General features: G+C 37.3%; 1 protein-coding gene across 3 annotated transcripts; it reads right to left on the bottom strand.

Moving 5' to 3' along the window:
* Positions 1-2224: 2224 nt before the first annotated feature.
* On the bottom strand, positions 2225-14381 carry scn3b (sodium channel, voltage-gated, type III, beta). Of its 3 annotated transcripts, none has more exons than XM_032545471.1 (7): positions 14181-14379; positions 13594-14106; positions 11546-11718; positions 11210-11438; positions 6404-6542; positions 4390-4473; positions 2225-3138 (listed from the first exon to the last, which is right to left on the bottom strand). In XM_032545471.1, exons 2-6 carry the CDS (start codon positions 13646-13648, stop codon positions 4410-4412), a joined length of 660 nt encoding a protein of 219 aa, XP_032401362.1. In that variant the 5' UTR covers positions 13649-14106; positions 14181-14379; the 3' UTR covers positions 2225-3138; positions 4390-4409. The 3 variants fall into 3 exon arrangements, with proteins under 3 accessions (XP_032401362.1, XP_032401361.1, XP_032401363.1); XM_032545470.1 differs by having other exon boundaries at positions 14185-14379; XM_032545472.1 differs by lacking the exon at positions 4390-4473 and having other exon boundaries at positions 14185-14381.
* Between the last annotated feature and the right edge of the window lie 2430 nt (positions 14382-16811).

Below are 16811 nucleotides of genomic sequence, written 5' to 3'. Positions count from 1 at the left end.
CTTTATGGACATACCATCATTGTTGACTAACGATTGAGTGATTAATAAATTCAGGTGATAAGTAAATAAAAACAGATTCATTTCCTTTAGATGTTCTGCTGAGAAGCAACTGTCTGATTGGCAACAGACATACAGGTCAATTCCAGAGGAGTATCGCTGTATGTGCAGATTGTATTATCCACAGATATAGCCTATCTGTGATTACCTATTTGTTTTTATTTAAAAATCAAATAGTTCCCCAAAAAGGAAGGTTTGGTGTCACGTTCTTGTTACTGTGTGTCTTAAAATGCTTAGACAAGCATCGAGGCAGCTGGGTCCTTTAACTGAACCATAATGTAGTGAAATGTGGGCCACATTACTGGGCTGTATCCTGGGGGAGACTCATTGTAACGGCAGCATGGGAAAAAGGAGAAACGGTGCGAGGCAGGGAGAGAGGAGGAAAAGAGCGTTGTCAAATTGCCCTTTCACAGTCTATCTTAAACCCATAACGCCGTGCTCCCAGATAGTTCAGAGGATGTGTTGGGCAGTCAATAACCAATTTATGTGAAGTTGATTGAGGAAAAGGGACCACTGCCTGGTCATTTTCAGTGAAGTGTGGAGTCATTTCTGCGGTGCTGCTCCTTTGTGTGAACCCTCCGAACTTTCTCTTGGAGCAAGATTTGCCCAGATCCTTCAATTATCGTCCTTTTTTGAACGTATACCAACTTTTGACCTTAATGAATGTCTCACAAATTATATGATGTTGTCTGCTTTGCTACAAGCATGCTTGAGTTGCTATAACAACAGTTGCAGCCAAAACTCTCTGCTCTGGGTTAAGCTAAAAGAGGAACGTACGTTACATACCGTATATAATATGCCGCAGCTTTTTGCTGTCTTTATCTTTAACGTCTGCCTTTCTGTGTGAGGCAGTATTCTTGTTGATGAAAACAAACAGGAAAAAAAAACACCTTGCTTACAGCGAGACGACTGACAAAATGCAGACAGTCAAGCAGAAACAAATTGAACCCTGCTTTGCTTGCTGCTTTTCTGCAGCGTTAATGAGCGTCGAAAACAGCAGGGGATTTTCATTGTAGGTGCTAAATCTACTCCACTGCTTTGAAACACAACAGTCATGTATAATAGTGGACAACATGGAGGGAGGGGGAGGGGAGCTGCTGAGAATCAATATTATAGCATATTTTTTCATAAAGTACATTTAGTAAGTTAATTCAGAAAGCTGGATTCATTACTCGGAGTGATATATACCTCAAGACTTTTTGCTCACTTTGATATTTATTGATTAGAAATTATGAAATCCTAGACCTAAGTGCCTCACAATTAACATAATATGAAAGAAGAATCTAATAAAGTATTTTTTATACAGAAATTTAAGCTTTCTAAAATACACTCGAGTATGTACACTCTGTATGCAGAGGCTCCTTTTCGCGAGAATTATACTGTGTCAACCCAGCGTGGCATGGAGGTGAACTGCCTGGAAGAAAGCCAATGCTGGATTCATATTCACCTTCAGCTGTTTGGATGCTGCGTATCTCAAATTTTTTCTTGACAATGTCCCATAGATTCTGTGAGGTCAGGTGAGTTAGATAGCCAATTAAACAGAGTGAGACCACAGTCATTGAAGTAGATTTTAACAGTGTGAGATGGTATAAAATCCTGCTTGAAAAAATCTCCATAAAGCTTCTCAGCAGAGGGAAACATGAAGTGCTATAAAATCTTCTGCCTTGACTTTGGATTTGATAAAGCACAGTGGACCAGCACAGACAGATAACATGATACCTTAAATCCTCGCCCACTGTGGAAACTTCACACTGAACCTCAAGCAGCTCAGATTTTGTGTCTCTCCACTTTTCCTTCAGAGTCTGGGACCTTGATTTCCAAGAAGAAAAAAAAAATGCTAAATGTATTTTGATCTGCAAAATGGTTTTGAGACCACTGAGCCACAATCGAGCCTCACTTCAGGAGGAGCAGCTCTAACACTGACTTTAGTTCAGTAAAGGCTTAATAAAAAGCTGTCTCTTCTGTAAATGTGTAGCTAATGTACAATTTCTTCTTAAAAATAATTCTTGCCATTCACATTTTGAATTGAATTACTGAAATTATATATACATATATACAGTATATACAGTATATACTGTATATACAGTATATATATATATACTGTATATATATATATATATATTTTTTTTTTTTTTTTTTCTGGAAATAACAGAGAAGTGCCAAATCACTCTGTGGAATGTATATTTATTAAGTTAAAAATGTAAAATTCACAGATGAATTATTGTATTTGCAACAGAACGAAAATGGTTGGACATGATGCAATCAAGTCAGAAATGTTTCTACAGTTTTGTATCATTGAAGGAGGCACACACCGGGTCTCGATAGCAATACTCAGGAACAGTCAAAGCTTCAAGAATACATTTAAGAGCACTAAGTGCAGTACCACTTGATCTACTGAATGTACGTTGACATCAGAGCTGAATGTGGATTAAAGATTTATACATCGGCGAGTAAATACCTTCAAATAAATTCAGCTGAATAGAAAGTCTTTTTTCTTGCGGAATATCATGTTTATAAGCATTTCCACGATTTTGTGGCGCATGACGGAAAGCAGAGAGTATGAAGACACGTACGAGTGTAAAAGCTTTTCAACTCAACCATCATAGAAAGACTTCTGGCCAGTACAAAGAACTCTGTGACCTGAAAAATCACAACAAGGTCTATATAAAGGTTAGAAAAATAAACATGGCAGAGTAAGTTTAAGAGCCTTTAAAACAGCAGACGCTCTCCTTATGTCAAGGAGTAAATGTCGAGGTACAAAACTCACAACACTAGCTGTTTGGAAATGGGTAGTACATCAACACATGAGCAGGTCCTTAAAGTCTACAGTATGGCTATATTGATCGGATAATAGGTCCGGGACAGTTTTACCCTCTGAACTACTGCAATAGTAAAAGCACTTGATGTCAGAGAGAAGAGGGAAAGGGAAAAATATATATATAGCACTTTTCTGTTATAAGACACAGTGGATGCACAGGGAAGGTTGGCTGGCGGGATTCACGTCGCTGTCTGGGAGAAATATCTTCATGGTGTCACCGATGGGACTGTGCTGTCTGTGCCATCATCCTGAGTGGTTAATATCTGAAGAGAACAGAGAACAAGGTTCCCTCAGTAAACCTGAAATGATTCATTGAAAGAAGTTAACACATGTTGTCTCAAATCATCTATTGTTTCCTGATTCGTTGCTTCCATTGAGCCAGATGTTCAGTAATCCTTAAAATTCTTCCTACCAACTGATGGCAACAAATTGTTCAGACCTTTAGTGAAAATTGGGGAAATTGTAAATGTGTAAAACAAAAGGAAAGGTGTGAGGTCTGAAAACTATCAACAGCACATCATAGTCATGCCTTTACGAAACAGGAAAATTCAGCAAGGATGGACACAACCAGTGAGGCTCAATATAAATAAAGAAAATCAAATCAAAATAAATACTTTGAAATGGCCTCCAGGAAGCATAATTTACAAGCTGACAAAAAATGACTCACTGGAAGCAAAATATGAATAAATGGGACATAGAGTGCCTTGCAAAAATGATATCTTGAACTTTTTTGAAATAATAAAAATGAAAGTTTTCAAAGTTAAAAATAGCTATGTTGTGACCCTTATTGCAAAGCTGAAGTCAATTTTTCTTTCTCCATTCTTGAATATCTTACATTTGACTAGAAGCAGCTGTGAATATCAATGTTGCCAAACAGGGGTTTTTTTATCCTTTAGCTTTTCATAACCATGTCTATTTGTATTTCACTTTACAATTACACATTGATCTGCCACTTATAAACCACATTAACACAATGAAGTTTGTGATACAACATATGATAAAGTTCAAGGCATACAAATAACTTTTCAAGGCGCTGTATCTCCAAGGTTTTGCAAAGTTTTACACTACTGAATGCATCTAATTCACCTGAAAACAGTATAGAGCGCTACTTAACATGCAAACATCACACTTTGATATTTTTACAACGTTCACACATCATAGCCACACATCAGAATCTCAAAGGACTCTAGGTATGAACACACCACTAAAAAAAATCATGCATCATGTCTACTTATCTTTTTATTAGAAACAACTATAATATTAGATGTTTTCTAATGAGAAATATCTAGATAAGAATCAAAAAGAGTGATTGAAAAAATAGATGAGTCCAAAAAGGACAGAAATGAGTGCCTTTCAAAAATGTGTGTGAAGGATGAGACAGAGTGATGGTTGAAGCAACGGGAGTCTACAAAGCTGCAGAGTTGTGAGTGTTGAAGCTACAAACAATGGATCCAAAAAGGAAGGGGATGATTTTGCTGTTCGGGTTCAGGCTGAGGAAATCACATGTAAAATACCGTGTCACTGAAAAGCTCTTTTATTCGGTAACAGGAGCGACTGGATTGTCTTTCTGCTCAGAAGGAACGGCTAGGTAGTTTGTCCTGCAGGAAAACAGAGGAGCATCTGAAAAACAATGCCTTGGTTGTCTCCTGTTAGAAGGCAGAAGTTTTCTTTTCAGTCTGGAACAACAAGGCTGCAACATACATTTCCCTTTAAATCACACGTAAGTAATTCCTCACTTGTCCCATGTGGAGTTTATGAAAGACAAATAAATCAGTGCAGTCTTGAGACAGCGAGTGCACATCCAGATGAACTGACACACTCATTCAGTATTTATCATCATGCTCTTAGCCTCTTAAAATCTCAGTGCTAAAAATGCTTGCAGTTACATGCAGTGCACCTACACGACTTCTCTGCAGACTAAACAAGATTTATATTAATGAAATTAACTTTGTTACCTAGTCAGCAAATGTTAGGGAAGAAAAGTTATCTAAATCTTTGACCAAGTCTTTCTTTTTGTTGTCACTTCCCATCTTGATCTTAAATAATTATCTCAGATATTACAGCTAATTCACTGCCTCAACTACAAAGACTAAATGCATATAAAATTGAGTCCAACATAATAGAAGTTAAATACTTTTGTACTGTTGAGTTTTGTGTCTTTTAATAAGGACTAAAGCCTCTACAAAGCTTTAGCAGCTTCATCAAAGTACCATCTAGCTTAATATGCTTTACCCAAGGTTAAAGTAATTATTTGGAATGCAAATATCAATCATGGTAACCTTACACAGGAAGGCTCACAACTTTAAAATAATTGCTGACTTGGAATATTATAAGAAAGTCCTCCCAATGATTATCATAGCAATACAATTTCTCTGCTCACTTGCAAGAAGAAGAAGAAGAAGAAGTCACTGAAAGGTTTGAAAACCATAAAACAGGCTAACAATAAGCTCCTAGATTTTTCACCTTCTTGGCCTATTGCCAACCTTAACACTATGCAATGAGTGAAAGACCAATAATGATCAATATATCAATCATATCTGCAATTATATATGTACACATTTGACTAAAAGGGGCTCAGTTAGTGGAGTATGCATGTACAGAGGTTGTTGTCGTTAACATGTGTATTCAAGCCATTTGCTCCTTGTCTTATTCTCATTTCACAGCACTAAGAGCAGTACCACCTACCATTTACTTTTGAATAAAGGCCACAAGAGATTAAAAATGAGTTCTGGGGAGGTTTCAGAAGAACCTATATGACATTTAACCAAAAGCACGAACAGTGACATTAGATATTTGCCACCATTTTCACAGAGTCTGCGATTGCATTGCACATTTCCTCCCCCATGAAATAAGGAATCTTTAGAACATACCGCGTTTTATTTTGCAGCTGCAGGACTCTATTCACATTGCAAGAATAGTGAATCAACCATGGTGCTGTGTATTATCTGTTACTTTTCACAGTATGACTCATATTTTCAACAACAACAAAAAAGGAAAGAATAAGCTGTCAACAGGAATAGGCTGGCAGAGTCAATGTTGTGTAAATCCAGTAGGAGCTGACTACATAGGTGGCTTTGAGACAAGGTGACACAAAAAGCCAGTTTACGATGGAGCTGAAAATCCAGCTTGGATGTTAAAAGCTTGCTCAAAAGGCAAACAGTCAGCAGAGCTTGGAATAATTCAGGTGTGTCTGGCTGGCTTCCATAGAGAAAAAAAAAAAACAGATTAAAAATGTAAGAGGGTTAAAAACCAGAGCAGGGAACATACTCAATTTTCAATTATTCCCATATCTGTCTGTTAGTCTGACCTTTTCAGTCTGACTCTCTGTCTGACAGCCTGCTAAATCTCAGCCATTGATGTCTGGAAGGTATATGATCATTATGTAACAATAAGAGATTCAAGGATCCACAGGTGCAAAACATCCTTTTCAGATTAGATCAATTGGATTTACTATTAGGCAGATCACATCAGAACACTGTGTTTGTCGTTAGCTCACGCTCTGAGTGTGTGGAAACGTGTGAAACTCACGCTGTGTCCTGCGCTTGCTCATCAGATTTTGAGATCTTCCTGTAGCAGTAGACCATTTCCACCAGCAGCCACAAGGTCAAGAACACCAGCAGGACATACATCATGATCTCAGAGTAGATTGCGGTAATGTCATTGGAGGCTGCGGAGCACAAACAGCAGATAGGCACATGCTTTATTCAGCGCACATTCATTTTCTGCACCATTTAGTGAAGAATGACAAAATAGACTCTGCTGCAGCTCTGAGGAAATGTCCTGAGCTTGTTGAACACGGCTGGCACAAAATCTTGCATCATTTATGACGAATAGGACGAGATATCAGCAGGTTACTTATTTGACTAGATAAAAAGTTCAATTTAAGCTTCTTAAAGGATGCATTTGTTATTTCTTTTGTATTTTTATTTATCCATTTCTTGTTAACACTGTTAACAAGAATTTTATACATTGGATCTTTTAGCCTGGTGCTAATTAGAAAGTGATCGTGAAATGAAGGTGTTTATCATTTTAAAGAGGCAGTGAAAAGAGCATAAAACATCTATTATTCAATATTAGCCAGAAAATGTTTTTTTAGTAAAGCGGTAGTAATAGTAAAGGTTGTTTTCATATTCCACAAGTTCCTACTGATAATGACGAAACAATCTAAACCTGCTTTTCTCTACGTTATTTGCAGCAATTGGGCTCGATGAAACTAAATTTCCCACTAAATATTCTGCTGCCAAATGCAACCCAGTCTAACAGGGTAACGCAAAAAAACTGAATTTACTGGAAACAATTTCCGGATGTTTTCCAGGCTAATGGCCACAGAAATAAATGCACAGAAGAGGACTGCTGTCAGCACATTTTCATGCCATCAGCACATTTTCAGAAACACTTGCAAAATAACCATTGGATGCTATTCAATGAAGAAATCTCCACTTACCAGGAAAGGGTGGCAGCCTTGAACGGCTGAGGTACACAAACAACCTTGTTGCATAATTATCACGTTTATGTTCTCTTATTCTGAAATTTAATTTTCCACTTAACTTTTGTAGCTTAGCCTGGAACAGTGCATCCTCTCTTGACTTGTATTTTGGTTTAATCAAAAAATATATTTTATCTGTTTCTAGACATGAAAAACCCAAAACACGATGGTTTCCATGCAACATACAATTTAACAACATGAAAAATCCCACTTCCTGTTGTTCTACTAAAAACATTTTTTTTTTACATTTAGGAGTAATGAGATACTGTCTGATTACCAATTACAGTAAGTACTGTTAAAAACATTCTTCTTATAAGTTCATGCTTTTTGGATGCATTACGTTTTAGATAAATCTAACAATATACAGGTAAATATGATGGGCATAAGTATTGAGTGATGATATTAGAACCTAAAAATGTGAAAGAAAAGGTGCCTTGCAGAGATTTCACAGTTACATGCAGGTAGAGAGCAAACCTGCCCATTGAACTGTGAAAGCTCCACAGGATACCTTTGTGTATGATATAAAATGGAGGTGCAAACTCACAGTGGTTCTTGGATCAGACACTTCTTTTTGTTGTTTGAAGACAATTATACCATCAAATGAAGAAAGTTTCTGCTTACTCTTGTCATTTATTATCTGTAAATCTATAAGAAAGAGTGTTTTCACTATTCTATTTGTTTATATTTTCTAAAATTCTTCACTTAGCTGTAGTAAAAGATAAAAAACCTTGGAGACTGAAGTGCTTTGCAAAGGTATTTAAACCCCTTAAGCTGGTTCGCATATGACCACAAAATTCAATGTATTTCTAGGTTTTCATGTAATCGACCATCACAACATCGTGCATAACTCTGAACTAAGAAAAATTGTTTTCAACTTTGCTTTTTATTATTTATAAACAAAACACTGAAAAGTTTGACCTGCTTCCTCAGCCTTCTTAGACGTAATCCTCTAAGCTGATTCACAGCTCAGGTGGGAGAATCTGTCAGCAAGCCTTTATTAGCCATGCACTATCCAAATCTGATCTCTAAAGTGGAAAAAACAAAGCCTTCTGAGAGGAAACTAAGCCATTCGCCCAGTTTAAAGTTTTGTCATAAGGCATGTTGAAGCCAAACAGAAGATGATGTTTTGATAACTTAAGACTCAAATGTAAATTTTTGGCCCAAATGCAAAAATATGTGCAGAGCAAAACTAACACAACAGCACTTTCCCATGGCAAAACATGGCATAGCCTTATCGTCCCATGTGAACATTAATCTTTTTTTTCTTTTTGACAAGCAGAAAAGTTGGGAATAGATTAAAAAAATCCAACACTTTCAATATTTCATTTGGAAGAGTGTGCAAACTGCGTATTACTTTCCTTCTACTTGTTGGTCTGTGACACCAAACCCTAATAAAATGCGTTGATGCACTGAAGGCTTCAGCAAAATATATAAAAGAAACATAAATGCTTTTGCAAAGCACTGTACGTCACCCATCAATCACAATTAAACTTCATTTGGAGCAGAATCTTAACATACAATTTAAACATGAAACTGGACTTAGGGAACCAAAATGTCTTGGGAACACACACTGACATTTGAAAATGTATACATAAAAGTTTAATATTTTTGAACCACTGTGAACCTGTTTGTACCAAATTCCAGAAAACCTTCTCAGAAGAACCATGTTTGTCCAACTTGATTTGCTGTTTTTGTAATATGATCTCTTAGATGAGAAAGCACAGATCCGCTGAAAGCAAGCTTTTCCACTTTCTTACCATGAAAATCATTATCAGAACATATGCATAATGGTTGCTGCAGAAAAGGCTTTCTGAAACTTGATACCACTGTTGTATGAAATATGAAGGAAGATTTTGATATTTGTGCAGAAAGAAATCTGACTGCAGCGTTCTGCGTGTAAATGCATCTTATTAAAAATTCTACCATATGCAAGCATTGAAAATGAAAATCTAAAGAAATGGAACAGAATTAGGAACTTCCAAATATACACGTTGATTTGTATATTCGACTGAGGTGGAAGATGAAACATTCAGCAGGCCAAACATCCAGGAAGCATAATACATTACCCAGTTTTAAACAGATAGCAAAGTAGCTGGTTTGAATTAAGCCCTTCACAGACAACAGAAGAAAGCTTTAATGGAAAAAAATAAAGGCAGACAAAACAAAGCACAGTTATTTTTTTTGTCAAACCAGTCACAACATAGAGTGGGAAAGGGAAGAGGTATTGTTAGTGACAGAGTGCTTTCACACTAATACATCACTTAGCAAAGACAAAAAGTTGGGTTTATAATTACAAAGCAAGTCATGCTGTCCTGATAAACATTTTAAAATCAGATGAAGACGAGGCAGAGCACAAAGACAGGGCTAGGTGCACAGAGGCCAGCAGTTTTGCAACTCAACAGCACAGTGTTGATTCAGGCAGCTCTAAAATAAAACACTCTAAGTGCTTAGCAGCTTTCAGCTAAACACCAGAGCCTGTATGCAGAAGGATTTTCAAATCCCTCAGAGCTTCTATCTTAGCCCAAAAATTCCTGCCAAGAAGTCCTAAGAGTATTTTAAGAGTGATTCAGTCAGCTACTGAGAGTGAAAGGAATTGCCATCTTACTGAGGAAGTATGGTTGACCCTGGTTGCTATAGGTGACGCTGTCTTCTAGGGTCATTGATTGGTTTTTCTTTTTCTGTTTCTGGTGGATCACTACCACCACCAACTGATAAAGAGTGTGGACCAAATGCCATACCATACAAATCACATTGTCTTAAAAAAACAGCATGTGAACTGCATAAAAGGACATTGAATTTTCTTTCCCTCACATAAAATTGGGCCCAAAAGTCTTTTCTTTAAGGTCAGTGGAGATTACAAAAATTACTTGTAATTGGTAAATACCAGAATAATTATTTGAAAATTTCTTCTTGCTAATTTGCTTTATTTTTGGTTTATTTTTACTGTCTTAGGTGTTTCTGAGTCGGCTTTCTTCTTACTCTCACCTTTGTAAGCCCTGTCCACATATTTTTTTGTGATAGAAGATCGTAGCTTTGACTTGGCCTCTCCAAACATTGACTTTGTTGCCCTTCAACTACTTGGACCCTTTTTGGACCTGAGTTTGAGATCATTGTCTGTTTGGCAGACCAATTTTCACCCAGGTTTTACTCTGTTTGATGAAGAGCAACAGTGCTTCCTACAGAAAAACATCCAGACACCATGGTGCTGCCACCCTCATACGTCACAGTTGCGAGATTGTTATGGAGCTTGAAAGCTTTTTTCTCTAAATGTAAGGATGGTCATTATGGCAACTCACTTCTACTGTGGGTTTCAGACCACAAAACATGTCTCCAAGACTCAATATATTTGTCCTTAAGTGCATTTGCTAACTTCAACCTGTCTTTTAAAGTCATACTTTTGCAATAATAGCTTCTTTCTCCTAAAAGCAGCATTCAGTCCATGTTGGCACAGGATGTTTTTCTTCAGCCAGGACCTTTACAATAGTTCTTTTAAATACATAAAAAGAACATTCTTAATACATTCTTGTGGAAGTCCTCTTTCTCTTCCTGATACCCTGTCCTTAAAATACACCCACCAGTATGCCAATATTTAACTGGAATGTTACTCGAAGTTTTGTTATTGGGTGCAACTTCTGAATTTAAAGAGAGCTAGGAAAAAAATCTATTCCATCCTCCTTATAGTCGTTAACATGTCTAAAACTCTAGTAATCTTAATTGATCTACAACAGGAAAGGTTAGCGTAATGCTACATCACAAACTGAGACAAAAAAATGGGTGTCTTTTTATACAGTGATTTAAATATCTTGTTTCTGCTGTATTTACACTGAAGCTAATGGACACAATTGTACCTTTTTCTTTCACGGTCAGTGTGATGTTCTTTGTTGTCAGTGTCGATGGCATATAGACTCCAAATTCAAATGTACGATTAACACGGCACTCGTAAATACCACGGTCGCTCTCTGAGACATTTAGGATCGAAAGGGAGACGTCTTGCAGGTCTTTGCTACCATTCCAGATCAGACGGTCTTGAAAAGGTCCATCCACTCTTTTTCGGACTCCATTATTCCTTTCGAAAATCTAGGTAAAAAGAAAAAAAAAAAAAAACTTTTAACATTTACAATCTAAACTGATCAGCACGACGCTCAAAAGTATGGGTTGTACACAACACTGTTCTGGAAACATACATGAATTCTGTCATATGTGTTGTTTTCACTTGACGTGAAATACCAATTCACACTTGTGTTTGGTTTGAGTTCCTCCCTCTTCAAACAAGAGATGCATGTCAGCTTCATGGAGCTTCCCAGCACTGCTTCCGTATCGGACGCCACATCGACACATACTGGCCTGCTCAGGTGGACTAAAAAAGAAGCAATATTACACACATTTATGTCCAGAATCAACTCATACTTCCATATCTAAAATTCATCAACTTTCAAGAAAATGTTTCATAAATCTTGAACATTTTTCTCTGTCCTTGATCTGGAAGAATAAAGATAATTTAAACCAATAAGTAAAAGAGCTAACTAGAGCAGAAGGGAGAATGTGTCTGTCCTAGATTTGATAAGATGAAAGGTAAATGGCTTGTTCTTGTTTAATGGTTTATCAAGTCCCGGGGACCCCAAAGCACTTCACACTGCATTCACATGCTGATGGTGGTAAGCTACTACATTGTAGCCACAGCTGCCCTGGGCAGTTTGACAGAGGCAAGGCTGCCAGGCATCCACGCCACTAGGACCTCTGACCACCACCAGCAGACACGCTGGGTATTCGAACCATCAACCCACCAATTAGAGGTCGAACTCCTACCACTCATCGCTACCACCAGATATTTAAGCAATAGATATTTTTATGACAATGGAATTGGTTTAGATGCCTTTTTGGTAATAAAAAAGTCTAATGGTAATGGCTCCAAAATTTATGGTGTTTATTTTGGGCATTTCGAGAGGGAAATGCTTAAACATAAAGCTTACAAGAAAGTAACTGTATTACAAGTTCTCTTGTAGAGCCACACAAACTTCGACAACAAATACAAATGCTCTTTTTTTGTTTTTTTCAAAACAGGAAAAAAATCTCATGAGTGGGAGGTTTGTTTTTTTTTTTTTAAGTTTCATGATCTCCATTAATCTGTACATGTCAAATCCAATACAAAGCCAGATGCAGAACTCAGTTTACATAAACACAGGCATAAACTTAAGCTTACAGTTCTGTGAGCACTGGAGAGACTCAAGTCATAAAAGATCGACGAAGAAAATACTGTATTGTGGCTCCTGCCAAGTAATGTTTTCTTGGTTTTGCAATATTGGTAAAGATCATAGAAACTATGGGAAGCATTTGAAGGGGTTTTCAACATACTATGAGAAAACTGAGGAAGGGGAAGAATAGACTATAATTGCATTTCAGTTAATTGAATAAAGTGGGGAGGGAATTGAGTAAAAAAGGCAAATGATGCAGTGGTTATAAATGCATAGACTTGAAGTCTGCAACCAGCAGCCAAACAGAACTCCTTTACTCCCTCGTTTGTGACTCTTAAGAACGAGGAAACATTGTTTAGGCCTTCTATCAAGAGATGGGTATAAAAATTTGCACTACTGAAAAACACTAATGGTACAACAGAAATTGTTTGTCTTGTTCAGTCTGGTTAATGACATCAGACTTCAAATTATGTTGTTTTTTTTTAAGTGAACTATTTTCTATAAATAAAGAAAAGAGTCAAGGAGTCAAGTGGTCACAATTAGTGGTAAGTAGTTGTATTCATAGCTAAGTGTCCTCTCAAGTCTGAGGATAAAGATAACAGTACTAGACAGTTGTATATTCATAAAACTTTATATGTTTATTTTGTCAAAGGACGTTTTATAGTGGTTTATAATGTCACAAAATGTGGAAAAGTTCAGTGTCAATGTGAATGCGTTAGGCCCATTGCTGTTATATAACCAGAGTCTTGCCCAGGGCAGACAGTGACAACATTGATTTTATCCCATCCTTTTTTTATTTTATTTTTTAAAAACATTATGTGAGCGGAGAGAAGACAAACAAGAGGACAGAGAGGGAGACGAGAAGGAAATAAGAGGACACAGCCTGACATCCCTTTCTTTTCTCCAGTTTACCCATTATATGAAACGAACGGAAAGCTCTGGAAAACGTCAGTGTTCATGACCGTGAATGCGCCACAGACATAGCATTCAACGCTGATAACTTAAACCCGACATAAGCCAACCTCAAATGTGATACTTACCGACAAACAACAACAGAAGCAACGTTTGCTGTTGAACTCTGTGCAGAGTCAGCATATTCAGCCCTATGAGGAGCTGCTGGTGGGACAACCGCTGCTCCAACTCCAGCTGCTGTTTTGAAGTTGTCTTCAAGGCCAACTCCTGGCTGAGATATGCGAGTTCAGGACCACAGACAGCGCCTCTCCTCGGCCGCCCCGAGCGCAGGAAACTTCCCTCTGCCCCACGAGTGAAAATCCACCTGCTGAAAGAAGCGACGCGAGGCGACAAGTGACGCTCTGCAGAAGTGCGGGCGAACTGATTTTAGCAGTTTTAGGAGCCCGTCTATGAATTTATAGCTTCTCGGTTCGCAATTCCTCATCTACACGGAGACAGGAAATTTCATCATCCCTGGCACTTGGATGGAATGAGCAGGTCCGTGATGTGCGAAAGCAAACTCGAGTGATGCAACAGTTTCCTCGCCCACAAATCCAGTCACCTCAGTCCAGATCCATCCACAGAAGTATTTTTCTTTTCTTCTAAAGTAAAAAAAAAAAAAAAAATCAAAGATCAAAACCTGTGGATTCTATAACAACAAAGCCGATTCACTCACTTACAGCCTCGAGGTTTGAAGTCTCGAGAAGACCCAAACGGCAACACTTCTCCTGCTTTACACGACATACGGCAAGATTGTTGATTGATTAAAATCCATCTCTTTCATTTAAAAAACAAAACAACCTATTGACCGTATTTCCTAGCCGCTGCTCACTCTTTGTTTTCCACTTAGCGCCTGGAAGGAGGAGAGGGTTTGATACGCATGCGTGAGTTACTCCCACCCACAACACAACGTGCATGATCATGTTATAGCCATTTGGGTCCTGTCTAAGAAAGCTCCCCCTTCAATTAATTTGTTTTTATTTGACTGAAAACAAATCCGAGCAGCTCCTAGAATGGCTTGCAGACATTTAATGCAAATCAATGGAGTGAAAAAAAAGCAAAACAGAAGCATGAAAGAAAATGGGGTTCCTCAGTTTGTCATGTGTTATATAAGGTGTTTAGAAGAGCCCACTCATGACATTTCCTTTTTTTTATACACTTGACCCTTTACATTATTTCAACCTCTCCAGTGTCATTATAACAAGGCACAAAAGATGTTGCAGACAGTTAAGCCTTTAAGTAATAATAGGAAAATGAGGTATTCTCACCCTTTTTCCATTTTGTCTCTTTATAGCTAATTATTTTGAAGTCTTTTCTTAGAATGTGATGGACCAATTCAAAGCTATGTATAATTATGAGGTGAAATAAAATCTGAATAGCTGTATGTACATGTACTCAGACTCATTTGCTGTTGTATGTCTTCTGAGGTATGTTGTTGTAACCAGCTTTCAAAGCACAGAGACTAGAATTTGTGCCTCCTGGCTGCTTCACCCATAAATGCTACTATTAGTCAAGCTGGACAGCCTCATTTTAAAAGGTTTAGCTGTCCCACACTCCCTTCGTTTTAAATTGGATTGTCCAGTGCTCTGAGATGTTTATATCTTTATTGTTTTACAAGCTAACCCTGATTTATCCCTGACCTGTCCACTGTGCTCCCAGATCTTCATTATGCTGTTTTTCTTCACTGATGTTCTTAAACAAAACTTAACAGTCTGTACAAATAGACCGCTTATGCTAAGAATAATTTACACACGTGATTTATTTGATAATTAGGAGACCTTAAAAGGTCAAACAGGGGCAATGTAGTGTGGTGAAAAGTAATGCAGCAGTTTATTTATTTAACCACTTCTTAGTCATGCTCCACTTCTTTTAGTTTGAGATAGTAATATAAGAAAATATGAAAATATTTAAAGAGCATAAATATACCAGTGGACCAACTAGCAAGCTATAAAATGGAAGAGTTTAAATTATTAGCTATCTATAATCAGCATTGTGTACATTTAATGGTCTAAAAACTTCCATAAGTAAAGTCGCACAACTTTAATGGCTGTACAAACATAATGACTTGATGACTTCTTTAACGAGTTAAAAACTAAAAGCTATGCGTCCTGACTTGAGACTTAAGATAAACTGAAATCCTTTGGAACGCTTACTAAGTCTGAAGTTTCAAACTTATTTAGTTGAAAAATAATGATTTTATTTTTCAATAAATAAAATCATTCACTTCATGAATTTGATTCATTCCTCGCACGTTTACTGCTGTCGTCAAATCCCAGAGCCTCCAGACTACCAGATCATCGTTATGGGAAATGATTAAAACTTTTAAAACCATTATTGATTTTTCTTGGTAGGGGCATCATTAGTGTCAGGGTTGGAAACGGTCTGCGCCCGCTGAAGAGTTGGATCTTAAACTGAAAATTCGCCACTTGATGGTTTTCTTATTTTGTAAAGAATTTCATTTAGTTATTTATCCAGTTTCTCCTCTCTGTTGCTCCATGTTTTTCCCTTCCATCATAAAGCCATGTTCACCAACAATTTAAATAGGAGACAAAGATTCAAATTAGTTTTTTATAATGTATAGATTTAGAGCAAGATAAAGTAAGGCGCCTCTTTCCATTATATACTGCAATGTCTAATGTCTCTGCTGAAGCTCTTTGGGAAAAGAAAATCATTAAATGAGCTTCCAGGATCCTAACAGAATCTACACTGCTTTCCAAGTTTTTAAGTGTCTTCCCTTGGGACTCAGACTCTGCTGTCCTTGCTGCAGGACTCAGTTGACGAGGACAACTTTAGTCCCCAGGGCTGATCAACTCCTTCATTCCCAACCTTGTCCTGAATTGCACTAAGACGTTGAACCAGCAAGGTTGTGGTAAAGTTTTAAATAATATTGTTTATTTTTATGAACCATTTTAAAACATTTACTCGTGAATGTTTTACACAGTAATCCATTTTTCTGATAGGGCTTTCTCTGGTTTCTGTGAATGTGTCTGTGCTTCCTAGGGTCTTCTGAACAGTAAGAAACACAAACTACTAAAGTCTCAATATTCCTTGCCCAAGTGAAAATATACTGTTGTCGGTTTACACTTCAAAGATGGATTAAGATTTAAAGAGACATTTTAACATTCCACATAAATATCCAAGGTTCTACCAAAGCTGATTGATGGATATTTGAGTTATGTTACAAAGTTATGTAATTCTTGCTCAAATCTGGGTCCAGTATATTTTTACTTCAAGAAAGTTGCACTACATGATATAAACTGTTTGGGATTTTTGTTTTAAATTCCACATAAGATAATGTTTCTACCAA

The sequence above is a fragment of the Xiphophorus hellerii genome, chromosome 18 (genome assembly GCF_003331165.1).
Source record: "Xiphophorus hellerii strain 12219 chromosome 18, Xiphophorus_hellerii-4.1, whole genome shotgun sequence".
Lineage (NCBI taxonomy): Eukaryota > Metazoa > Chordata > Actinopteri > Cyprinodontiformes > Poeciliidae > Xiphophorus > Xiphophorus hellerii.
This window is presented reverse-complemented; position numbering and strand designations above follow the sequence as displayed.